The sequence below is a fragment of the Podarcis cretensis genome, assembly GCF_951804945.1.
Source record: "Podarcis cretensis genome assembly, chromosome: 8".
Lineage (NCBI taxonomy): Eukaryota > Metazoa > Chordata > Lepidosauria > Squamata > Lacertidae > Podarcis > Podarcis cretensis.
In genome coordinates, this window is record NC_137177.1 from 68,925,557 (window position 1) to 68,953,088 (window position 27,532).

At 44.3% G+C, this 27,532-nt stretch overlaps 1 protein-coding gene across 1 annotated transcript in view; it reads right to left on the bottom strand.

The window, feature by feature from the left end:
• Positions 1–6,552: 6,552 nt before the first annotated feature.
• LOC307223427 (uncharacterized protein) overlaps positions 6,553–27,532 on the bottom strand; it is a gene marked incomplete at its 3' end in the record, with an annotated part of 45,779 nt that continues 24,799 nt past the window's right edge. Inside the window, exons 2-3 of the mRNA XM_079989394.1 lie at positions 10,131–10,288; positions 6,553–6,657 (exon numbers count right to left, since the gene is read on the bottom strand). Coding sequence (XP_079845520.1) covers positions 6,553–6,657; positions 10,131–10,288 — 263 coding nt within the window. The remainder of the gene's footprint in view (positions 6,658–10,130; positions 10,289–27,532) is intronic.

Sequence of the window (27,532 nt, forward strand, 5' to 3'; positions counted from 1 at the left end):
CCGAGAAGCAAGGAGAAGCAGTGGAGGCTTCCAGCAAGGAATATTCCCTTGTGAGGGCTCCAAGAGATCTCATGGGGGCTTTTGCAAGGTCTTGCTGAAAGTTGCCTCCGAAGCTGCTTCTCCTTCCTTCTCTGCTGTCATTGGCAGGCATGGCACCCATGGTGGCACCCCACCCTCTTGGACTATGCCTCCTGAGGTGGCTGCCTCAGTCTGCCTCATGGGAGAGCCAGCCCTGGGCCTTCTGTATTTGGAAAGTCCTTTTCGGGGGGTGATGCATCCTCTGTGATATTAGTCACAGAACTGGCTAACTGGTTGAGTTCCCTTCAATCATATTATATCCGAATAAGAGAAACGGGCAGATCCTTATCCAAGAAATTGCTAGGCTGAGTGTTCCTGAACCTGCTTCCAAATTTCCTTGGCTGGAACACTGTTTGCATTTGCAGCAGAAGAGGTGGTGACCCACAGGCAGTTTGTGGCGGCAGCTCAGGCTATGCAATTCCAGGCTGGCGGCTCTGCCAAATCCCTACAGCTGTACGCATGCCTAGCCAGTATCCTGCAAAGTCTGATTTGGGTATGTGATGAAAAACCTGGGCCAGCTGCATGGATTACAGCAGAAGCCTTTCCTGCAAAGGGAAAGGAAGCATCTCTGCTTGGAGCAACTGCAATGCTGTTTATATAGAAGTTAAACAAAAATGGGGTTCATTCAACATCTGTCACCGTAAGAATAGCTAGAGCTGGATTAGCCAATGTTCTGCCCTCCAGGTGCTGACATACCAGTTGCTGGAAATGACAGGAGGAGAGGGGACTCTTTTGCTCAGATCCTGCTTGCAGGTTTCCCTCAGGCACTGTGAGAACAGGATGCTGGTCTAGATGGGCCATTGGCCTGATCCAGAAAGCCCTTCTTATGTTCTTACAGATTGCAACTCCCTCACCCCATGCTGGCTGTGGATGATGGGAGGTGGAGTCCAGTCACCTTTGGAGGGCATCAGGTTGGGAAAGGCTTTAAAGCCCTTCACGGCCTAGGACCCTCGTACCTATGGGACCGCCTCTCCCGGTATGCCCCACGGAGAGCCTCAAGGTCCATAAATAGCAACACCCTAGTGGTCCCAGGCCCTAAGGAGGTTAGATTGGCTTCAACCAGAACCAGGGCCTTTTCAACTCTGGCTCCGGCCTGGTGGAACGCTCTGCCTCATGAGACCAGGGCCCTGCAGGATCTGATTTCTTTCCGCAGGGCCTGTAAGACAGAGTTGTTCCATCTGGCCTTTGACTTGGAGCCAATTTGATTCCCTCCCTCCCTTTCTTTCTTTTTTCTTTTCCTTTCTCCTCTTGCGATGAGGCTACATTTTAATATTTTAATGTTTCAATATTTTAATGTTGTATTTTAATTTTTGTTTTTAAGTTGTAATCATTCAACTTGTTTTTATTATTGCTTGTTAGCCGCCCTGAGCCCGGCCTTGGTTGGGGAGGGCGGGGTATAAATAAAAATGATGATGATGATGATGATGATGATGATGATGATGATGTGAGCTGACCAGAAGTCTCTCTCCAGACTTTTTGGCAGGAGTCTATTCACATTCTACCTGGAATTGTTGGAGGATGAAACTGCAGCCTTGGCATGCCAAGCAAATTCTCTGCCTAGGGGCTCTTCCCCCGGTGCTGTCTGGATGTTTTGGACTACAACTCCTGTCACTCCTAACTATTGACCTGATTCTTGGATTCTCGTGACTAGGAATGGATGGGGCTCAGTCTATGTCAGGTTCACATTTGTAAGTCCAACTTCCCGGTAACTCTGCATTTTTATTTTTCTAAAAAACTAATTCAAAATTGTACCTCTTTTTAAAAAAACACGTCTTCATGAAGTATGAATTTTTGAATATACTATAAAATAGCATCCATGTGTGCAATTTATGCTAAAATATTCATTTTGGCACAGAAAAACAATGCAGATTTAGAGTGCTGTAGGTGAATTAGTTCAGAAAGTGTGAATCAGGTCAGTGTGCCTAATAATTCACTTCTTAATATATTTTCAGTTGTGTTTGTAAAATATATATTGCTTTGTTGTTTACTTCTATAGGCTTCTTTGGAAGGAACAATGGAAAACAACAACAACAACAACAACAACTTATTAAACTCAGTTTTACTATGTAAGTTTTACTACTATCCTGATACAACAGCAATCCTAGAGCAAGATTCATCACAATGAGAAGGGGATCCAGTGGATATCCAGTTGAGCTGGGAGGTTCCAGGCCCAGCTGGGCTATTCTGGTTTAACTCCCCATCTTCTCTTAAGCCAATGTAGCTTCCTTGTCCTGGGACCCAGCCAGTTGAGCTGAGCCCAAGGCTAGCATATATCAAACCACCCTAATAAACCACAGAGCCTAGGACTTGCCGATCAGAAGGTCGGCGGTTCGAATCCCTGTGACGGGGTGAGCTCCCGTTGCTCGGTCCCTGCTCCTGCCAACCTAGCAGTTCGAAATAACGTCAAAGTGCAAGTAGATAAATAGGAACTGCTCTGGCGGGAAGGTAAACGGCATTTCCGTGTGCTGCTCTGGTTCGCCAGAAGCGGCTTAGTCATGCTGGCCACATGACCCAGAAGCTGTCTGCGGACAAACGCCGGCTCCCTCGGCCCATAGAGCGAGATGAGCGCCGCAACCCCAGAGTCAGTCATGACTGGACCTCATGGTCAGGGGTCCCCTTTACCCTTTACCTTTTAGGCCCTAGAAAGGGCGCATTCGGGGTGAGTGGGGCAGGACTAGAGAGGGAGGACTTTGGCACACCGTAAGCCTGTTCAGCTCAGTCACAGCTTCATTTACCAGTTCATGTGGCAACCTATTACATGACCTGGTAAATGAATGGTTGGTTAGGCTGGCTCAGTCAGCAGAACTGACTGCTCCAGAATGGAGTTTAGATATGGGGTAGTTTGCCCTGGTTTAACACAAGCTTCCTGCATATAGGATAAGAAAAGAAGGAAGGAAGGAGCAGTAATGTGCCCTCTCACTATTTTAAAAGAATAACAATAGAGTAGCTGGGTCCCCACTTAGCACCTACTAAGGCTAAGCACGATATGTCACCTTAAAAAAAATCAGAAAATAATGTTTCTACAGAGTCCGCTATCACTCTTGCTACATGGAAGTAAGTTTGTGGCTCCCGGTAGAAAGAGATAAGAGCAACAATGTGTTATCTCTCTCTAGCTCCCCACTCTTATCTCTGGATTTTTATGGAGACGTCTCTTCAAGCAAACCACATTTGAAGAGAATCAAGGAATGCTTTCCGGAGCTTTTAATTTCCGGCAAATTTCTTTCCGGGTGGAGCAGAATCTGTAAAGAGCGGTGAGGGCAACTAACAGCTTGTTCCTAGGCAGTTTTAAAGTGTGCCCCACTAGGGATGGGGGATCTGCCTCCTCCCACTTTGGCACAGAATACTTTTATTGCTAAAAGAATAGAAAAACAATCCTCAAAATGCACTTTTCCTAACGCTTTTCAAAAATGTTTCCATTAAGAGAAATTGAATGCAAAAATATAATGATGGGGGAAATTTGCCCCAAATGCTGATTAATTTTCATGAGGACATTAAATTTTTAATCACAAACTGACATGGAAATACGGATTATTACACATATGACTGGAATAATGCGGAAGAGAGAGAAATCAAAATTGACAGTTTCACCTATTTAGCCCATCAATGTCACTGGTTGTATGTTTGCCTGATGCCAAAAAAGAGTGGGTTTTGTTCAGCAATGTGACAGATTACTGTATTCAAGCCAGACTTGCAGTCTAAAACCACAGTGAGCCACCGAGACATCCCATTTGTGGGGAGGACAGGGTATTCTAAAGCAATGGCACACCACTCCCCCCGCACCACTGACAGAAGAATATTTTGCAATGAGTATTTATTTACTACGGGACGTGGGTGGCGCTGTAGGTTAAACCACAGAGCCTAGGACTGCCAATCAGAAGGTCAGCGGTTCGAATCCCCGTGATGGGATGAGCTCCCGTTGCTTTGAGCTGCCAACCTAGCAGTTCAAAAGCACATCAAAGTGCAAGTAGATAAATAGGTACCACTCCGGCGGGAAGGTAAACGGCGTTTCCGTGCGCTGTTCTGGTTTGCCAGAAGTGGCTTTGTCATGCTGGCCATATGACCCAATAAAGTGAGATGAGCGCCGCAACCCCAGAGTCGGTCACGACTGGACCTAATGGTCAGGGGTCCCTTTACCATTATTTATTTACTACAGCTGCCCATGGAGTCTCAGATTAATTCTGTATTCAGGGCAGCTGTCTACCAGCTCCATCTGGTACACCACCTGTTTGTGCACTGTCTTGCTAGAATGGTACATGCTCTGCTTATCTCCCACTTGGACTACTTCAATGCGCTCTACGTGGGACTACCTTTGAAGGTGACTAAGAAATGACAACTCATGCCAAATGCGGTAGATAGACTAGTGACTGGGAGCGGCTGCTGGGACCGTATAACACCAGTCCTAAAAGATCTACACTGGCTCCTGGTACATTTCTGAGCACAATTGAGAGTGTTGGTGCTAAGCTTTGAAGCCCTAAACAGCCTTGGCCCTGTAGACCTAAAGGAGCGTCTCCACGCCCTGCCCTTCAGCCCACATACTGAGATCCAGCCCAGAGGGCCTTCTGGCAATTCCCCCACTGAGAAAAGTGGTTACAGGGAAGCAGGCAGAGGGCCTTCTTGGCAGTGGCACCCACCCTGTGGAATGCCCTCCCATCAGATGTCAAGGAAATAAACAACTATCGGACTTTTAGAAGACATCTGAAGGCAGCCCTGTATCAGGAAGTTTTCAGCGCTTGATGTTTAATTATGTTTGTGTTGGAAGCTGCCCAGAGTGGTTGAGGCAATGCAGCCAGATTGGTGGGGTTTGATGATGATGGTGATGATAATTATAATGATGATAATTGCAGTCCAGCTTTTCATTAAAAAGATGCCCAAACTTCCCTGGGTTGCATCAAATGTAGTCCTACTCAGAGTAGACACACAAAAAGGAATGGACATGACTAACTTAGCTCCACTAATTTCATGGTGTCTTATTTCAGTCTGACTTAGTTAAGATACAACTGCATATAATCAAGACACTGGTGCAAACAGGCACCCTTATCAAACAGAATCCTATTGCTGAGCAACACTTAGCATATAGAAAGCAGCCTTAGACCATTGTTCCATCTAGCTCAGTACATTGACTGGCAGTGGAGCTCCAGGATTGCAGGCAAGGTTCTCTTCTTGGATATGTCAGGGATTGAACTCAGGGACTTCCCTAAAGCACCTAGGAAGGTGGCCTACACATGCCTGGGCTTCTCTGGGTGGAGGTTGGCATAGGCATATATGCACATGGAAAACTGTGTTGGTCCATCTAGCTCAGCGTTGCACATCCCAATTGGATGTGATCCCTCCAAGGTGTTGCATCTAGGAGTTGCTCCCAGTTACACCTGGAGATGCCTGGGATTGAACCTGGTATTTTTTGCATGCAAAACTGGGGCTTGGTCACTGAGCTGTGAACGCTATTTATGAGCTGAGCAAGATGATACTATCCATAGAAACATAGAACTGTAGCGTTGGAAGGGATCCAAAGGGTCTTCCAGCTAATTGATCCATCTAGCTCAGGATTGCCATTACTCAATGGAAGGGACTCTTCCTGGGTCTTCCATGGGGTTGAATCCAGGACCTGCAGCATGCCATGCATGTACTGTACCACCGAGCTGCAACCTCTACATGCCCAGTGCCAGGGGTCAGGCCAGGAACATAGCCCCAAATTCTCAGTAATCTTGTGATGTAATGAATGGGGCTAGAATGGGACCAGGGAAGTGAGATGGCCCTTGCTCCCTATGAGCCATATGGAACATATGCCGTTAATTCAGTTTGCTTAATAATTCTGCGGTTCTTTTGAGTGCAGGAATCTTTAGGCGGGTGTTTGTGCGTGTGTTCCCTTTTGTTGCCGAAAAGGGAAGCAACTGCACGATTGCACGGCTTGATCACTTTTTACTTTAATTGCTCGGCCTAAATGCCACCTCTGAACAAGTTGGGTCATCTCACCAGCTGCTCCTGCCCACCCCGATTCCAACTCTGCCTCCCACCCAGAGTCATTCCAGGGCATGAAAGGCGTCCTTGTCACCACTGCAGAGCAAACACATAGCAAAAGGTCACACAACATTTTGTTCCTTTTGACAACAACTCGTTTGATCACCCAGAAGCTGGGTGTGGGGGGAGACAGCGAGAGAGAGCGAGAGAGAGACAAGAATGGTTGCCTTTATACATTTCTCTGGGTTAGTCCATGGTGGGAATGATATCTGGAGACTGGGGCGGAGCGGGTTTGGGTGGCAAGGCCATCTCACAGGCTATTTAACTGTCGCTGTAGAAACAAGAACTATGCTGGAGTAGCTATCAAGGCTGCCAAGCAGAGGAAGACTTTGAATAGGTTAAAAAGCCTCGCTTTACAGAACAGCCACTGTCTCCATGGCTAAGAGGAGGTCCGCTTGGCTACTGCAGAATGCGAACACTCATTACTGCAACTCAGAAAAGAAAGCACATCAGCAGCACTCAGCTATATTTCCACTTGTTTCTTGCCCACACAGCTGGCGTATGTGTTACTATTTTCAATCTCGCCTGCCCTGCAGTGGTAAATAGCTGAAGATGAGCTTGTGACTGGAAAGTAAACAGAACAGCGAATGTTGGAGCCAGGCAGAGGTGGGATTGCAGAATGTTGCCTTATATACCAGATCAGATCAATGATTTGTTCCCAATAGTGGTCCTATGCACTTGGTCCATCAAAAAGGCCTAGGATAGCTGTGTTCATTAATTTCAATGTGTTCCCTTTGAGTGAGAATAACAGTGACCTACCTACACTCTACAGGACATTGTAGAGGACATTGGTGGGTTCTTTATCTGATTTTAGATAGCAGAGCTCCTCCTTGTAAAATTGGGACTTCGGTGAGGTTAATGGTAAAAATATATCTGTCCAAATTTGGCTGATGTTTGGCATCTAGTACACCAGCAACCAGGGACATGGGTGGCGCTGTGGGTTAAACCACAGAGCCTAGGACTTGCTGATCAGAAGGTTGGCGATTCGAATCCCCGTGACGGGGTGAGCTCCCGTTGCTCGGTCCCTGCTCCTGCCAACCTAGCAGCTCGAAATAACGTCAAAGTGCAAGTAGATAAATAGGTACCACTCTGGTGGGAAGGTAAACGGCGTTTCCGTGTGCTGCTCTGGTTCACCAGAAGTGGCTTAATCATGCTAGCCACATGACCAGGAAGCTGTATGCTGGCTCCCTTGGCCAATAAAGCGAGATGAGCGCCGCAACCCCAGAGTCGGCCACAACTGGACCTAATGGTCAGGGGTCCCTTTACCATTACCTTACACCAGCAACCACCAGCCTGGCACTCTGAGCTTTCCAGAAATAAATTTAGAATTTAAGAATTATTTAAAATTATATAGGAAGAACACCAACCCTATTGACTGAATTAGAATAATAAATTGAAAAAATTAGGAGTGTTATTCATAAAACGAAGTCCATGAAGAACTAGACCAGATGGTTTTCTTACAGACTGGTATAAGACATATTTTGATTTTTTTTTTTTTGTCCCAAACTGCCTAAGCATATTATTTAAGGAAAACGGGAAAAAGTGGGGAATAGGCCTGCCAATGTCAACCTATGGAGCCTATATTTCTCCTATATCCAGGCCTGGCAAAGGCCATACTAGTTATGTAAACTATAGAGCAATATATTTGATTTACATGCGTGTTAAAATGCTAACAGCCATTTCGACTAATAGATTTCAGACACTGGTTATCAACTTGTAGTACATTTTAAATCAAGTGGATTTTATGCAGCATGGACAGGGAGTGGATCATCTAAGACTGGTATCCAATTCCATGGCCATAAATAACATAGAATAGCTCCAGCTGCACTTAAATCTTAGGATGCTGAAGGTATTTGATGAAGTATATTGGCAATTTCTGTTGTTACTTTGGACAAGTTTCAACTTCTTCAAGAATTTATAAAGTTCATAAGAATTTTATGCCTCTTCCTCTAAATAACAAAAAAGGGAGAAATGGAATTCTTTTGGATGTCTTTGGTTTGGATGTATTTGATACCCTAGGAGGCAGCCCTCTGCCTCCATTGATCTTTGATTTATTTTTGGAACTCCTGGAAAGGTTCCTGAATCTTGGGGGAATTCATGGTTTTGTTCATGTGCAGGTAAGATTTAAAATAGCCTCATATGCTGATGATTTATTATTATTTATTAGTAGATTTGAAACATCTATACCAGAATTAATAAAAAAAATTGTTTGTAGTATTTCAGTGCATACAGTTAAATTTGTCAAAATCTGAAATAGTACTAGCGGCCCATTTTAGATCACCTGCCTTGCACACTAATTGGTATTTTGTTGGTGCCCAGAGGTCTCTACATATTTAACACATTTCTCTCTGAACATAATGTACTTGCTGATATCTGGTGGTGGTTTTAATTTCCCAGACATCCGCTTATACCATAAGGTGTGTTCGTTAGCATGGAAAAATGATTGGCAAATTTATCTTTTTATGAATACCCCCAGCATGGGCAATTTTAGAGATGGGTTGTTAGCAACAACTCTCTTTGGATGGCTAGTGAGAATGCAATGGAAAGAATGCAATCAAAACCATCCGTTTTAGCAGCTATAGAGATACGGTGCCTATTGGCTTGTCAGTTACAATTTGATCCATAGGCAATTAAAACACAAGATAATTAGAAACAGTTAAAAATAAATACATACATGATTTAAAGCAAGACTAAAAGAAAGTAGAGACTCATCGAAGTCCCTGAACACCAAAGGGCTTTTACCCTGGCTCAATGTCATGTCATCACCTCAGCCATTATTGAAGGCCGATACAGGAAGATTGACTACCTGGATAGACAATGCCCATGTGACCCGGGACAAATAGAAACAGCAGATCATGTCCTTCTCTAATGCCTGTATTACAGAGACATTCATACTAGCCTGATTTCTCTACTGCTTCAAAAGTACCCAGGGTACACAGAACAATTTTACACCTCCCTGCTGCTCTCAGAGACTGATCCTGCCACAACGTATAGCGTTGCTAGGTTCTGCACAGCAGCACTCGAGAATCACAGGAGGATGACTTGTGCCACAAATCAGTTTTAATGAACATATCAGAGTGCTCTGTAAATGATAGTTACCGGGTATAACCTTTATATATCAACCTTTTGTGCTCTTCCACACCAGCCCAATGTTCCCGACCCTTCTTTTGAATTCTTTTAGCTTCTTTTAAATTCTTACAGACTTTTATATTCACCTAGCATTTTAATACCTTTTAGCTTTCTAAAGCGCTTTTTAGATTTCAAATGCTGGTCTATGACCGTAATAAAGATTTGTTGAGTAGAGGCTCATGGTAAACACCAATTTATCAGGTTATGAAAGCCCACAGAGCAGAAATGTCATATCTCAATAGGAATGCTATTCCACAGAATGGGGCAGCCACGTGAAAAACTCTGTTGTGAGTTGTTATGGAGTGGGCTTCTGAGATCTCTGGAACTTACAGGAGAAACTCTCCTGCAAACTGCCATGAACTACTGGGTGATATGGAGGTTTCTCAAATGTCTGGTTCCTGAATTGTGATTGAATCCCACCTGCAAATAGTGACAAATAGCGACACTGCCCATTAAAAGGTAATGCATTCCCTACATCTATGATGCATGCAAGGCTACTACTGTCCCAACACGTTGAGAGATAGCCCCAAATGCCGCAAGAAAAAGGAAAACATCAGAGAGACATGTAAGGCCAACAACTGACTTTTGGACGCAGGATGAAAAAGAAAAAGCAATGGTTCTTCACTTGAAGCCTTTTTTTTGGGGGGGGGGAGTTAAATAATATAACACGAATAGAAATCATTAAGAGTGCAGCTGTTAATTATGTGATAATTTTGAAAAAAAAAGGAATGCAATAGAAATAAATAAGAATATGAAACACAGTAATATTAGATCATAAAGGTCCATCAAGAATGGTGCGCGGGAAGCCTCTTAACAAAATTGTATTAATTTGGACCTAATTTGTGTAATTGGGTTTATATCGGAAAATCAATAACAATAATTGGCAGGACAACACACTGCTTTCGTACCTGCGCGTCCATTAAGAGGTGTCTCATGAGCGCCATGGAGTTCTTCAGTGTGTCTTTCTCGTTGGGCAGGAAAGTGTTGTCATCTTCACTGAGCGCTTTGGCCTTGTTCATGATGAAGTCTGAGATCTGGTCGTTCAAGGTGTGTAGCGACTGCACAGCTAAGGAGAAAGGACAAGAGGGGAGCTCTTGAGACTAGGGGTGGCTGATCAGGGACAATGCACTCAAAAAGTAACTGAAGTATCTGAGGTTGAAAAGCACTGCTGTGAATAATACTGAGTTAGATGGTGAAATGGCCTTACTAATAGATAGGCAGCTATCTATTTAAACCATCCTTTTGTTCAGAACCATGAGACTGGAAAATATTACTTTATTGATGGGTTGGGAGGTGGACCAACTGTTTAATTATCTGTTCCAGGGCCTCATCTGGACAGGTTGGTAGTGGCCCAGGTTCTCTCCCCAACCCGCCTTTTTTGAAGAAGGGGACGGCAATTGCCCACCTCCAGTCGACAGGGTCCTCATCTGTTCTCCAAGAACCCTCAAAGATTATAGACAGCGGCTCTGAGATTACATTTCATTGGATGCAGTTCATTAGGATATAGAGACAACTGAAACCACAAGTCATTCCCTCCAGCTGGTTCCTTGTTGGTTTTTGCTGCCTATCAGCAGGTTCCTCTACCACCACCCCAGTTTCCTGTGCACCCCAGTATCCTCTCCGTGTCCCCCCGTCCTACTATTCTGTTGTTTTTCTTGTTTGGGAGAGTGCCTACTAAAAGAATGGGTGTGTGGACTCCTGTAGATGTTGTCTTATCCAGAGATCCATTTGGTATGGTTTAGCAGCGGTTGGGAGCCTTTGGTCCTCCAGATGCCGATGAACAGCAACTCCCATCAGCCCCAGCAAATATGGCCAAGAGCAAGGGATGATGGGAGTTGGAGTTCAGCAACATCTGAAGGACCAAAGGCTCCCCACACCTGCAATATTGGGATTGGGTCTTTAGCATGGTGGCACTTACTATCAGGAATGCCATTCAATATCTACTGAAGTCCTTCCTTTTTTTTGACAAGCTTCATCTTAGCCGGCATTCATATTGGATTTGAAAGTCTTTTTTTGCATATGACATTTTTCATTGTTTTTAATATATGGAATTTCTCTCTCCCCCCCCCCCAATTATTGTTTTCTTTTATTATTGTTTTTGCACATACGGAACTGCTTTCCCCCCATATGGAATTGTTTTTCATTGTTGATGCTTTGCTGTGAAATCACTTTGAGATATTGTATGGGAAGTGATTCATAAGTGGAATAAAACAAATAAACAGACAGACTTGTGGAGGGCAGCATTTTTTTTGTTTTGTTTTTCTTTCTCATCATTGATATATGTATCTATAGTGGTAAAAAGGAAAACACTTCTGTCCATCTGAAACTGAACTTTAAAAGAATAAAATGAATTAAAATTCAAAGATTTTAAGGCAGTATTCATAAAATTTACACAATTGGCTTACTAAGAAGGAAAATGTTCTGTAATATACTACTCAATCAAAGAGTGAAACATCCTAAGAGGTTTAAATAGAGCAGGGGGAGACATGATTTGGAATTATGAGCCTGAGAAATTTACCGTCTGAGCATGCACAGAGTGCATCTGCCTCCCCCATGAGGAATCTCTGTTTGTATTTAATGATTCCACAACAATAACTTCAGCCTGAAATATAAACTTGCTGAGTTGTGTCTCTTGCTAGTCCTACTCAGAGTAGACCCACTGAAATGAATGAGCACAACTAATGTAGGTGGTTCATGGTGCAATGGGTCTACCCTGAGTAGTGCTAGCACTGGACACAACACTATCACTGCTATTCTTTTACCAAAATGCTAAGAACAGCTCCCCCACCCCCAAAATAAGTGGCCCTAGCACAAACAGATAGCAATCACTGCAATGTTAAGGGGAAACAGCCAGTGTTTTGTGTGTCCTAGTTCACTGGAGCCTAGAGTAGTTCAAGTCCAGGTTTTACAAAAAACATTACAAGACATGCAGCATCTATTGCTGACCAATAAGAAATACATGTCTCAGCATGACAAGAAGGAAGGAAGGAAGGAAGGAAGGAAGGAAGGAAGAGAGAGAGAGAGAGAGAGAGCCTCTCTCTTTTTCTTTTTTCTTTCTTTCCTTCCTTCCTCCCTCCCTCCCTTCCCTTCCCTTCCCCTCTCCTCCCCTCTTAGCACAATTATGCAATCTTATTAATTCCACCAGCTTTTATTGAGGGTGAAGAGCTCCAGGAAAGGTGGCAATTTTTTTTTTAAAAAAAACAACACACAATTTGTCACACCAATCATCCCCATGGCTTGAACTCCAGGATGAGAGAGGGACAACAAGAAGAAAACAGAAATTGAGAGAGAAAGACTTTCATGCTAAAAGTGCCTTGACAAGCAGGAATCTGGTCCTGATGCAAAAAAGTGAGATCTGCATCCGATGAATGCTATGTGCATTGATTCAGCAACACTCCCGGCACCCGCCAACCCCTTTATGTTAAATCTGACTTGAGAGATATCCTCAAGATATGAGGGAATCCTGCCCTCATCTGGACAAGGAAATAATGTTCCACAAATATCCTAGCACTCAGGAGCTCTCCCGTTTTCCTCCATAGCCAATGTCTAATTATGTTGTCAACTCCCCATGGAATTTAGAATGGACAAATCGGTCTATGTATAGCTCATCTCATTTTCACAAGTCATAAGTGCATTCTGCTCAGATATTTAAATATACATTTCTATGTAGAGATGGGGGAGAAATCTGGCTCCTTTCAGGTTTCACACTTCCCAAAACAAAGCTCAAACTGAAACGCAGCCATCCTTCAAAATTCACACTTTTCACAGTGCTCTAACCAAATGTGCATATTCTGGGAAGGTGTGCATAGCATATAAATGCAATCTAAATATAAATGCACCGAATTAGGGGGGAAATGGATTGCCAAACAGGCACATTGTGCAAAACTGAAGTCAGAAACGTGTGTGTTTGTCCTAAAATGCTGAGTAATTTTTTATGGCAATCTGGAAACTTATGCGGAAACACAGAGAACTGAAATCAAGATCAGAAAGATGAGAAATTGTGATAAAGCAAAGCGGACCGATTTGTTGGTGCCTGTTTTAAACCTCCACTGGGAATCTGGAGCTCAGAATCCTTAGTCCAGACTCAAGCTCAGGCAAACACAGACCACTGAATACATAACAGAATCCATCCCAGACTGACATTGGAGAGGAAATAATGTCAATGGGACCCCAAGGAGGTAGGTTGGGTAGAGTTCTGGACATGCAACATGGAAGTAAAGGTTAAAAAAAGGTAAAGGACCTCTGGACGGTTAAGTCCAGTCAAAGGCGACTATGGTGTGGTGGCCCTCATCTCGCTTTCAGGCCAAAGGAGCCAGCGTTTGCCCACAGACAGCTTTCCAGGTCATGTGGCCAGCATGACTAAAACCGCTTCTGGCACAACAGGGCACCGTGACAGAAGCCAGAGCGCACAGAAACACTGTTTACCTTCCTGCCACAGCAGTACCTATTTATCTACTTGCACTGGCGTGCTTTTGAATTGCTAGGTTGGCAGGAGCTGGGACAGAGCAACGGGAGCGCACCACCATCAAGAGGATTAGAACCACTGACCTTCTGATCGGCAAGCCCAAGTGGCTCAGGGGTTTAGACCACAGCGTCACCTGCATCCATGGAAGTACCAGGAAGTTGCTTGAAGCACCTGGGCATGCCAAGGATTGGGACGTCCCTGCCTTGGTTCTTCTAGCAACACTTTGCTCCATTTTGCTTCTGTTCACTGACCCTCTGGAAAAGGAAGTTTGATGCAATTTCATCCTTCTTTGTTTAAAAAGGATGTTTTTTTTCTCTTTTGGCCAGTACAACCCAGCAGCTCATATAGTCAGTGGGATGATACCGCAATTAGCTGATGACAAGGATCTTCTGCTACACGTGACCACGTTGTTGTTGTTGTTTAGTCATTTAGTTCTGTCCGACTCTTCGTGACCCCATGGATCAGAGCACGCCAGGCCCTTCTGTCTTCCACTGCCTCCCGCAGTTTGGTCAAACTCATGCTGGTAGCTTCGAGAACACTGTCCAACCATCTCGTCCTCTGTCGTCCCCTTCTCCTTGTGCCCTCCATCTTTCCCAACATCAGGGTCTTTTCCAGGGAGTCTTCTCTTCTCATGAGGTGGCCAAAGTATTGGAGTCTCAGCTTCAGGATCTGTCCTTCCAGTGAGCACTCAGGGCTGATTTCCTCAAGAATTGATGTGACCACACCTGACAGCTAAATTAGAATGAGGGCAATATTTTATACCCACACTTAGAATAGGAAAATATTTGGCCCCATTTTGCATAATTTTTGCACATATTTTCTCCCTGCAGTCTACCCTGCCTGGCAGTGGATTTCTAGGGCTTCGGTGAGGTGTCTCTCCCAGCCATACCTGGACATGCCAAGGATTGGGACCTTCTGCATGCAAAGCAGATGCTCTACCAGTGAGTAACACCCCTGCTGGAACTGTGCTTCCCACATTCAGATAACAAAGAAAAATATGCATTTAAAATATGAAGCTTTGGGCTTTCACAACGTTATCACTCATTTCCCTTTCAAAATGAATTATACACCTTTCATCTCAAAGCCTGTGCTATGGAAGGAGAGGGTAGCCAGCGGTCGATAGTTTGCTAATGGAGCATCAGCTTAAAATTACTCTTGTCCCTCTTGGAGAAACGAAGCTTTTAACAATTGCCCATTAGGGTCGTTAGCAGCGGTAATATTGCACATTGTTGGCTTGCATAATTTTCTGTGAGAATTGCTAATTTGGGACCCAAGTGGAAGATTTTTTTTTAAAAAAGAAAGAATTAATTATGGGGTTAATGTGGCTTTTCCACAAGTCAACTCTCACTCTCCATTGATAAGAGACAGGCATAGGCAATCCATCTGCTCCTTATAGAAGCTTTTTTGCTTGCCAACTAATATCCATCAGTTTCCACCACCAAAACAAAACTCTGTGATGTATAAATAATAAGGGATTAAGCAAACCTAAGACGGCTGCTGTGGGAGGCTTATCTCCCCCTCCCTCCCCGCTTTAAAGAGCTTTTATTGTACACAAGCATAAGCATTGAGGGAGATGAAAATGCAAACTTATATTTGCTTTCTCTCCTGCTCCAAGTTTCAATCTTTTTGTAGAGAGCTTTTACTGGCGGGTCCCAGGTTACAACAATTTAGAATTCAGAATTAAAAGCAGAATTAAAACTGATTACAGTCGTAGGAATAGGGTGGGCCCTGAATAATCTGCATCTCTGGTGTCGAATGCCAAGGGTACTGGAATTGTTTTTCTGTTTGTGTGTTTGCCACTCTGGGCTTCTCAGGAAGGCGACCAATTTGGATGGCTTTAAAAGTGGATTAGACCCACGAAGGGTGTGGCTATCCATGGCTACCAGCCACAATAACTACTGCTCCACATCCACTGCAAGTTTCTTGGAACCTCGGGTTATTATTATTATTATTTTTATTATTAATAATAATAATAATAATAATTTATTATTTATACCTCACCCAATTGGCTGGGCTTCCCCAGCCACTCTGGGAGGCTTCCAACAAAATATTAAAATACTGTAATGCATCAAACATTAAAAGTTCCCTAAACAGGGCTGCCTTCAGATGTCTTCTAAAAGTCTGGTAGTTGTTGTTCTCTTTGACATCTGGTGCAAGAGTGTTCCACAAGGAGGGTGCCACTACCAAGAAGGCCCTCTGCCTGGTTCCCTATAACTTGATTTCTTACAGTGAGGGAACCACCAGAAGGCCCTTGGCACTGGGCCTCAGAAGAAGGAGAAGAAGTAAAAGAAGAAGAGGAGTTTGGATTTAATATCCCGCTTTATCACTACCCTAAGGAGTCTCAAAGCGGCTAACAATCTCCTTTCCCTTACTCCCCCACAACAAACACTCTGTGAGGTGAGTGGGGCTGAGAGACTTCAGAGAAGTGTGACTAGCCCAAGGTCACCCAGCAGCTGCATGTGGACCAGCAGGGAAGCGAACCTGGTTCACTAGATTACGAGTCCACCGCTCTTAACCACTACACCACACTGGGAGAGAAATGTTGTGCTCGTGTCCAGCTTGCGGGCTTCTCAAGGGCAGTTCCTGCGAGAACAGGAAGATGGACCAAAAGAACCATTGGCCTCATCCAACAGATTCATTTCATGTTCTTAGGTAGGGGTGGGATAGAAATTTCATAAATAGCAATAAATCATAATAAATAATCCACCTGTTTCCAATGTTCAGGGGTAAGTGTTTGCTGCTTATGTCACCAAAACAGCACCATTCACACACCTCTCAACCATCCCAATTTGAGCAGGACATCCCAGAATTACAGAAGTCATTCCGGGATCCCAGAATGCCCTGTCTTTTGGGCTCTCACTCTCGCGAGAGCTCAGGAACAAAAAAATGAGTGTTCCAATTCTGTGGGTTGTTGGAGGATATGCATTAACACACGACACTAGAGCGGGGTACCAGCAGTGTCAGAGAAGCCACAAGGTGTTTAGAAGTAAAAGCTTATATGGGGTTAGGGGAATACTAAAGGGGGGGATCCCCTCCCCTAAACAGCCCATTGAGGACTGAGGTTGCTCAGCAGCCTCTGAACGCTGATTGACTCTTGGGGTAGTGGAGAAGGAAGAAGAAGAGAGGGAAAAGCAGGTGGGAGAGGGAATGGAGTATCCAGGATTAAGGTACATCTGCCTCCACTGGAACTCTAGACCGGAGGACTCCTAGGTTGCAACCTTTCCAGTTCCTACTTTTAGTCCCATTGAATTATCTTCCCTTCCTTAGAAGGGAAGCAAGTCCCAACACTGTTGTTTTTCTGCATTGGCTGAAAAGTTGTCCTTTCCACCCCGCAAAGGTAAACGTACCCCTGACCGTTAGGTCCAGTCGCGGACAACTCTGGGGGTTGTGGCGCTCATCTCGCTTTACTGGCCGAGGGAAACGGCTTTTGTCGACAGACAGCTTCTGGGTCATGTGGCCAGCATGACTAAGCCGCTTCTGGTGAACCAGAGCAGCACACGGAAACACCATTTACCTTCCTGCCGGAGTGGTACCTATTTATCTACTTGCACTTTGACGTGCTTTCAAACTGCTAGGTGGGCAGGAGCTGGGACCGAACAATGGGAGCTCACCCCGCCATGAGGATTCGAACCACCCTAGGCTCTGTGGTTTATTTCTGCAGTCTGAAATCCCAGTCGCTTTTGATGTCTTACAACTGTTTTGACAATCTCATAGAGTCATAAAATTGGAAGGAACCACGAGGGTCATCTAGTCCAGCCCCAAACTCCATGAGGGTCATCTAGCCACAACATGGGGCTCAAACCCACAACCCTGAGATCAAGAGTTTTATGCTCTACCAACTGAGCTATCCCAGTCAGAAGGTATTATATATATTGACTCTGTATTACATTGTGTGTGTGTGTGTGTGTGTGTATGTGTGTGTGTGTGTGTGTAGAAGATAGATAGATAGATAGATAGATAGATAGATAGATAGATAGATAGATATTCCACTTTTAATTCTGGTCTATCATTTAGTTGTCCTGCATATTGCATTTCTGTATTTTCTTTTCAGTGACAGTTGGCTTTTATTGGAGAGGGCAAGCCACTTTGCCGAAGTAGCTCCTCCAAAAGCAGAGTGTATATTTTGAAATAACCAAATAAATAAATAACCAGTTTGCTACAGATTCTATAATATTAATGAAAGAACTCATGAATGGTAAAGAATGCATAGCAAAATTTTCTGTACATATTGGATGCCCTGTGAATATATATATTTGAAATTAATATTGGACCACTTTGAGATCCAGCACTGATGCTTTAAAACCAGGCATAGGCAAACTCTGGCCCTCCAGATATTTGGGACTACAGTTCCCATCATCCCTAGCTAACAGGACCAGTGGTCAGAGACGATGGGAATTGTAGTCCCAAACATCTGGAGGGCCGAAGTTTCCTATGCCTGCCTTAAAACACACACACACACACACACACACACACACACACACACACACACACCTCTACACCTGTCAGAGAGCTGTCAGATGTTTCAGAAACAGCAATCATAAAGTCAGGTACTCTGCCCAATAAAATGAGGAAAAGCAAGCTGATTTTCAGTGCTCTCTCTCTGCTGCCCCCACTGCTCCCCCCCCCGCATCGCTTTAAGTTATTTATATGACTTTCCTCTGTACTTCCAGAGAGGAAAATGTCTCAGCTGGTGATAGATTGAAGCTGCTTCAGAGGTCACAGTCTGTCAGATTCTCCTTCTGCAAAAGTTGATCTGGCCTTTTGTGCAATGAACTTGGAGCAGCTTTTCCTAACTCCCTGCCACTTGGGCAGCAAAATTAATTTACTGGGAGGGAGGACATGGAGAATCTGTCAGTGTTGCTGCGTCCTTCCTTCTCAGTGGGGTGTCTGGGGCTCTCTTCAACAGGTCTCCCAGATTTCTTTATGCATGCAGCATTTGTCCTAATTTGCTTGCACAAAGCTTATGTGGCGATTGGAATATTATTGCCTTTTTAAAATGACAGTAAAGAGAATGGGGCAGCTCTTCCTCCCTCCCTCCCTCCCCCTGCCCTATTCCCTTAACTGCAATTATAAGCAATTAAAAGCAACAGAAATTATAGGAAGGCACCCATGGCAGGGAATGGGTGTTTATGGTGAATGTTCTGGTGTTTATGGTGAATGTTGTGCCTCTAAGTCTGAAGCAATAAATGTTCTGGATTCTCCATCCCCTTAGAAACATGTAGTTCACGTGTATTTTTCCCCCTGCAATAGTCAGAGTCAGAGAAATGCAGAGTTTTCAAGGTTTTCCATTGCTGGGCTATTGGAATCCTAGCCGCAGCTGACATCCGTATCAAAAGCTCATTAGAACAGCTAGCTTCCAAGTTGTCCATCCACATACTCAGAAAAGACAGTTGTGGCTAAATCTGAACAGGTTATTTAATTATTTTAGACATTGATTCCCATATTTCCAATCTTAAGTTCACCATTCCTCATTACTACATCAGTTTGTGCATTATTTATTAAACAGTCCTTGTGAAAATTCAGCAGCATTTTAGTACGAAATCACATACACATTTTTTAATGCAATCTTGCCCAATATAATGCTTTTCTGCATATTGCTTTCACTTACATTTGCAATTTTTGCACATGCTTTACACCAGGTACGTACATTCTTGTACCCATTGCGTGCCTGGAGAACTGCATGGCAAAATTCAGAGAAGCAGGGTGTTTGAAGGACGGCTGCATTTTGGGTTGCTTCTGATTCAGAAAGTGTGAATGGGGAAGGCTGAACCTCAAACGCACAAGTTAAATTGAATTTCTCTGGCCTTTCTAGATGAGCCAGAAAAAAGTAACAGAATGAAACAAATGAAAATCCCTCCATCTCTGCTTTAGCTGCCCTTTCAATAAGTTTAAAAGGCAAAGGATCTTAGATCAGTATTGCATTTTCAGAGGACAGAGCTTGACATATACCTCAAGAAATAGCTGTTATTCCTCTCGGTAATGCTCTACTTGGTTTCGGGCCCTGCTTTGCCACTGCTGCCGCCGCCACTGTGACCTAGCAGGATGCTGTCTTTATGTCTCTGACACTCTGCATTGCCCTTGGTTGTGCTTCAGCAAGCCTGTGCTGTATTGAACACAAAAGCCATTGAAGCAGGAACGAAAGACTTCTCAATATCAAGGAAATTTTGGGTGGTTGCACCTCAAGCTGAGGCTTCTCTTCAATGGAATTTGCTTGCTGGATCTCTCTCTCTCTCTCTCTCTCTCTCTCTCTCTCTCTCTCTCTCACACACACACACACACACACACACAGGACTGCTACCTCTGTTCTCTCCATTCCTCAACCCCACCTCCCCCTTTGCCAACTGCCCTTCCATCATACCTGACCACCAATTCCCTTCCTTTCCCCCCTTAAATAGGGTTGAAATATTTCAAAAAGTAAAATCCAGGACAAAAGATTGCCGAAGATCCAGGACAAAGTGCCGCCTTTTGGAAATTCCTCCCCAGACTTCAATTCCGCCATTGAAATCCCAGTAACGTCTGGAAAAAGCCAGACATATGACAGCCCTGTCTTCAAATAGTATTTTATTGAAGCAGCAAAATTGGACAAATCAATACAATAAGAATAATAGAAATAAGTAGGGTACTTAAAAGACAATTGGGAAAGTCATATTTCACACTGTACCACAGAGAAGGAGTCCTGTATGTCTGTATATTTTGTATATAAAATCCCACCAAACACCATAGAATTTTTCAGGTTCCTCCAAGTCTTTGGCAACATGTAACCCCACCCCCACCCCTGCTAAACTCCACATATTTTCATTCCAAAGCAAAAGTCACAAATCCTGTAAGGTGTTTCACTTTGGGGCAATTGATATTCTGGCAACCATATCTAGAGTCTCTGAGAGCTGGAACCCTTCAGCTGGTCATCCCACAGATTTAACAAACAAAGCTGTGGTGAAATTGGGGAGGAATATTTTGGTCATTTCTTGACAAACCATCATCCAGAATTTGAATACCTGTGGGAATTTGAATAACTGTACTCCTCTGCTACCCATTTCCCTTACAGCTATTCAGAGTACAAGTTAGTGAGGCAGAACCCTCTGATTCAGCTATTCCTCTCCTTTTGTGAACTGCAGCGTAACTCTCACACAGTGGCCCTTCCTTGGTGACTGGAGTCACTATTTCATTTCAGATCCCCACTGTTTGTGCATGATTGCCAGTTCAGGTGTTTAACAGTCTCTCACTGTGAATCCTCAGTGGCGATAAGAAGCTCTTGTTGTTTTGCCAGTTCTTCCTCTGGGAGACGAGTCCTCAAGTTTATATGGAAAGGCAAACATATAATTATGATCCTAATCAAATTTATGCAATATTATGAATAGGCAAACTTACACAGAGGCTCGATATTGATTTTTTTTTTAAAAAAAAAGCTTCTATAATCAAATTCAGAGCTGAGGTAATATTTCTGCCCTTGTAATCTTCCTGTGATTGGAGCATCCCTCACCTCGTTTTCCAAAAGAAGAGGAAAATGGTTTATGATCTGGGCATAATGGTATGTTGCTTTCATGATACATTTGCCCTCAGCTGTTTCAGGGCAAATCTGCCCTTGAATTCCAGGAGCCAAATTAGACAGTGCTTTAACTACATAGCTAGAAACCTAGGAAGTTGCTTTATACTGAAGTGTATCATTTGTTCCTCTAGTGCATAATTGTCTATGCTGACTAATATTATCTCTCCAAGTTTCAGACAGGAGAAATGCCCAGCTATTCCCAGAAACAGAATAACAGAACCACAGAATTGTAGAGTTTGAAGGGAACCTAAGGGTCAGATAGATCAATCCCTTGAAATGCAGGAATCTCAACTGAAGTATACATGACAGATGACCATCCAATGTCTGCTTAAGAAACTTCCAGTCCACCATCTCTCATGGGATTGGATTGGATTGATCTTTATTACGGCCATTGGCCCGTCACACGACAGTTTCATACCAACATAATATACTTAAACCTTCAAATTTAAAATCGCTAAAACTTACAAAAGACACACAGGAGCCAAAGCAAAACCAAAAACAAAGACCACCATCATACATTACAGTAAATTTGTAACCTAAACATCGCCCTCAGCTCATAAATTAATCAAGGATATCAATAGTGATATCACCTAATTACATCCTAAAACATAGATCATGGTTTAAAGGGATTATCCGAGCCACACAGGAGTCCGTTTCTCTTCTTTAGGGATAGGACACTGATCAAAAATCTGGCAACCATGAGTGATCTTAGGGGGTCATCATCAATTAGTAGATATCTCAGTTTGGCTTCAGTCGTATCATCGGCAATTCCCTTTAGATATTGAGCAAGGAACTTGCTCCTGGCCGGTAAGTGAAAAGCAGTCAAGAATTATGTGATGCAACGATTCCGGTGCCCCACAATTACAATCTCTCATGGGAGTCTGGTCCACTGTTGAACAGCTCTTACTGTCAGAAAGTTCTTCCTGATGTTTAGTCAGAATCTCTTTTTCCGTCACTTGAATCCATTGGTTTGGATCCTAGCCCCCCGCCCCCCGAGAAAACAAGCTTGCTCCATTCACCTTGTGGCAGCCCTTTAGGTAGTTGAAGATGACTTATCATATCACCTCTCGGTATTCTCTTCTCCAGGCTAAACATATCAAACTCCCTCTCCCGTTCCTTATGAGACTTGGTTTCCAGAACCTTTATCATCTAGGTTAAGGTTACCAGATTTTTTTCAAAGAATCTGGGAACACTTTTTTTCTTTTTTTGAAAAGAGGGGGGAAATATTTCAAAAAAATATTTTAATAAAGAAATAAATAAGTAATATCTTCTCTTCTGTGGTCTCCTCTGTCGCACGGCCTTCCTCTGGGCCTCAGCCTGCTCTCTTGGAGCGCTATCTGCCATGGAGTAGGCTCGGGTCGGTCCTGGGCTCGGCCACATGTCCTTGCCCTCCTGTGCTCTCCTACCTCTCCTCCTCAGTGGCAGCGGCATGGCAAGGTCAGGGCTCCCCTCTTTTTTCTCCTTCCTCTTTCTCTCTCTTCCTTCTCCTTCTCCTCTCCTCCTCACTGGGTCAGCTCCGGGCGTTTTACTGGCCCTGGAGTGCCACTGGGCAGTTGGCCAGGTGGCCAGGCACTCTTGCTCCCAGCTCGATATGGGTTGTGGGAGGGGGGGGTCAGCGGTTCCCCCAGTTGATGTGCCGTGCATCCCCAATTAACCCTTGGCAGCAGCAGCGGCAGTCTCAGCAGTCCAGAGCCAGCCTGGTAGCGCAGTTGGCTCTGGCTGGCTTCAGGAGCTGCTCACTGCCGTGGCGCCTGCCATTTTGCCTCGCTGGAACTCCCCAAATGATGTGTTTTGTGCTGTTGAACCAATCACGCAACAATCATTCCCTACTAATAAATCTACAACACTTAAAATATAAATCTGAGGACATTAAATGAAATCCGGGGACATTTGGGGACGGATTTTGTCCGGGGACAGATTTGTAAATCCGGGGACTGTCCCTGGGAAACGGGGATGTCTGGTAATAATCATCTAGGTTACCCTCGTTTGCACACATCCCAGCATGTCAATAGCTTTAAATTGTGGTGCCAAGAACTGGTAGAACCAGAACACAGTAGGCCAAGTGTGGTCTGACCAAGGCTGGAGCAGCGACCATTACTTCCTTTGATCAGGGCACTATACATCTGTTGATGCAGCATAGAATAGCAATAACATTTGTGGGGGGGGTTTGCATCCCTCTGTTGACTCATGTTAATCTTGTGGTCTACTAAGACCTCTCAGTCATTTTCATATGTACTACAGGCAATCCCAGGTGCCCCCCCATCTTATATTTGTGCAGCTGTTTCTTCCTTCTTAATTCTAGAACCTTACATTTGTCCCTTTTGAAATTCATTTCATTAGCTTTGACTCAGTTCTCCAAATCCCAGAGACTTGAAAACTGGGACCTTCTTCATGTCAGGCACATGCCAGATCACTGCACTACAGCCCTTCTCCACCTCTTTTAGGTCTGGGTACAGGCCATTTTCATGGGACGCAGGTGGCGCTGTGGGTTAAAGCCTCAGCGCCTAGGGCTTGCCGATCGAAAGGTCGGCGGTTCGAATCCCTGTGGCGGGGTGCGCTCCCGCTGCTCGGTCCCAGCGCCTGCCAACCTAGCAGTTCGAAAGCACCTCCAGGTGCAAGTAGATAAATAGGGACCGCTTACCAGCGGGAAGGTAAACGGCGTTTCCGTGTGCGGCTCTGGCTTGCCAGAGCAGCGATGTCACGCTGGCCACGTGACCCGGAAGTGTCTCCGGACAGCGCTGGCCCCTGGCCTCTTAAGTGAGATGGGCGCACAACCCCAGAGTCTGTCAAGACTGGCCCGTACGGGCAGGGGTACCTTTACCTTTACCTTACAGGCCATTTTCATAAGGACTTCAGTGCATAAGGAAGGAATTGGTGCAGAACAGTGAACAGAAAGCATAAAATAGATGTTCACCCCAGTCCTCTGGTTCAGAGAACCCAGGACTTAACTCCTATTGTTGAAGGTCTTTGTTAGCTGCACTTTCCTATTTGTTTCCTCTTCCTGGTGCATCACTCAGTCTCCAAAGCTTGCTGTGGTCCACAACCTGGCTTTCCATCTTCTTCATATTCAAGAAAAGTCCAATGTCCTTTAATAATTCCATTAAGTTCCCCAGCGCTGCTTAAGGACTTTGTTCCTCACAAGTGTTTTCTCGCTGCTTGAGAGGAATTCAGACGAAGGCAGGATCCAGAAGTGGAAATTCCTAACGTTTGCTTATTTGTCCCATGTCTGGAACGTAGGGTCGGCACTCACTGCTGTTGTTACTTTCAATCTGTAAACGATACGCAATTTATTGCATTCCCATCCCTGCCCCTTTGCATTGCGTTTCTTTTGCACTGAAGTAAATGGGTTGGAATAATGCAATGGCACCTTTTGGAATTTTGCCTCAGTGGACAGTTGTTTTTGGCAGAAGGCGAATTGCAGAGGAAGGGAAACAGCGCGTCATGTGGCGAATTCAGGGTCGAACTGAAAGTGATGCCTTCTTGCATTACTCCCATCCATCTTGTTAACCAAGGACAACCTATGAGTCAGGAGGGTGTAATAGCAATTGAGTGGAAGATGAGCTAAAGACAGAGGCATCTGAACTGTACCCATCCAAGTACAATCTCAACCAGCCACATTCTTGAGAAGTCAGACACTATTTCATTAGGCCTTAAACATCCAGGGACAAGAGGGGCTTTGGGGAAGCAATTAGTTTGGACACGGATGATCTCCAACACAGGAGTAAAAATATATCTATTTCCAGCAGTGACTGGCATCCAGTTCTTTACAATATCAGTGTGGGGGATGGAAGGATAGCGGAAAGAAACGAAGGAAAGCCAGCATATCTAGTTCCATGCACAAATTAATGAACATGACACAGCGCCATGTGTTAATTTAAAATGTGATTAATTTATGGCAAGGAAACAAGCCTAGCATTTAGATTGCAGGATCATCAGCATCAACAGCTAGGGGTATATGTGAGTGTGAGTTGCCATAGCAACCTGTTTGGTAGAAAACCTAAGAAGTAGTAGATCCACAAATCCCTTTCTTCTTACTCAGAATTGCAGCATTAATGAGACATGGATCTGAGATATTTAAAATACTGGGGCAGGAGTGGAAGGCACAAGAGAATGGGAAGCAATTTCGGCTGCCATGTGAAGGAACTGGAGATGGTGGATAGTAATGGCAGTCCAACCACCATATCCAAGGCCCAGCCAGGTTCAAGCTACCAGGGCAGAGGAGAGGATGGAGAAGGAAGGACTTTGCATTTTGGTTCATCTTCAGTCCTCCTCCTTCTTTAATGCTTTTGCTCCTGTTGGAAATGACAAGAGGCAAAGGAAAGGGATGGATTTAGGTACATGAGCAATAATGTGTTAGAAGGGCTAGCATTGTACTCTTAATGTTCCTTTCACACTGAGCTACCTGTTGCATTCTGGAACTGCGGCTTTATGGCCGATATACTGACATGTTGGCTAATTTTAATTTGTAGCAGTGTATGGGGCGCGACACAAGGAGAAACGTGTCAGCACGTAACAGCTGTGCTCGGAGATCTTCACTGCTTGCCGATTTGCTACCGGACCAGACTCAAGCTGTTACTATTAGTAATCAAAGCTCTTAATAGCTTGGGGGAGGGACTTATCTCTGACTTACCCCATATATGCCCATATATTGACTGCTTCAATCCATGGAATTTGCACTGTTAAAGGTGCCACATGATACCTATTCTGCTTTTGTAAGAAATCAATCTTTCAGCGTGGCAGCACCTATACTTTGGAACTCCCTGCCTGTTGACTTCAGGCAAGTGCTCCCCCCGTACGCTTTCCAGTGCCCTCCCATCAGATGTCAAACAACTATTTGACTGTTAGAAGACATTTGAAGGCAGCCTTGTTTGGGAAAGGTTTGAATGGCTGGTGTCCTATTGTGTTTTTAATGTTTTGTTGGGAGCCGCCCAGAGTGGCTGGGGCAACCCATTTACATGTGTGACATATAAAAATAACAACAGCAACAGCAACAGCAACAACAACAGTATTTGCTTACAGAAGCCTTCTCAGACATGTAGAACATTAGTGTATGTTTTCATATATATTTTAGTTTATTGTCAGTTTTGACTTTAGAATGTTTTTACTGAAAATTCTATTGTTTTATTTTCTTTGTAATCCACTTTAAATATTTTTTGCATAAATTTTATAAACTGGGTGACATCGCTCCTCCCCCAACCTTTCTGCACACGTGTGTTTCTGTTTGGGAGGAAGAAGATGCAGGTGGTCTGTGTACAAGAGGGTTCAGAAAAGGGGTGGGTAACAGGAGGAAGCATGAAGGTGAAGCTCTAGGCCAAGCATAGGCAAACTCGGCCCTCCAGATGTTTTGGGACTACCACTCCCATCATCCATAGCTAACAGGACCCGTGGTCAGGTATGATGGGAGTTGTAGTCCCAAAACATCTGGAGGGCCAAGTTTGCCTATACCTGCTCTAGGGCACTGGCATGGGGAAATGGCAAGGGGTTGTTGAGCTGAGAGAGGAGCACAGCCCCTAGTATGTCTATGTGGATGTAAGTTGAGCAATTTAAACATGCTGTTTACCAAGCGAACTTTTAAAAAGGACTGTAGCTGCAAGCATAATCACTAGAGAAGCATGCTCCACCTTTGAAAGAAAGGGGTTAAGAGGAAGTCAGATTTATGACCTGGAATTGCAACTCTTTCTCTCCCCCCCCCCCATCCTTTTTCTTTTTTACAACATGATGATTCTCTTATTAAGATTTCTAGAGGGGATAATCTATAGGAGAATAATGTTTCTCCTTTGTGATTACATTACCATATGGAGCCATTTTTCTCGACACCAAGGTCATCCCGTTCTGATGAGCTTTTGAACAGAGCGGCAGGCTCTCTGCCTCTTCTGACAGCAAAGGGCAATATGAGTTATTAACAAGGCAAGGATTGTGATTTTTATTAGTCAATTCCTCATTTACTCCCTCGGAAGAGCAAGGCATGAAAAGTCCCACGGGAGGAATTAGAGAGTGTTCGATTGAGTGGCTGTTATTCTGAGTGGGGGGAATCGTTGGCTGCATGGAAAGTTCCAGATCATCTTCTCCCCCACAATTATCTTTTATGAGGATTTGTTCGACCATAAAAATGGAATGGTGATGGGGAAAGGTCAGGGGGTCAAGGGTCCCTGCTGGGTCAGAGGAGAAGTCAGAAATTAAAGGAGGGGGAAATTGTAGAATTGGAAAAAGTGCAGAAAAGGACATCCAAAACTAAGCAGTCCCTTATAGGGAAACGTTGCAACATTGGGACTTTTCCAGCTTAGGGCAATTAAGGATGG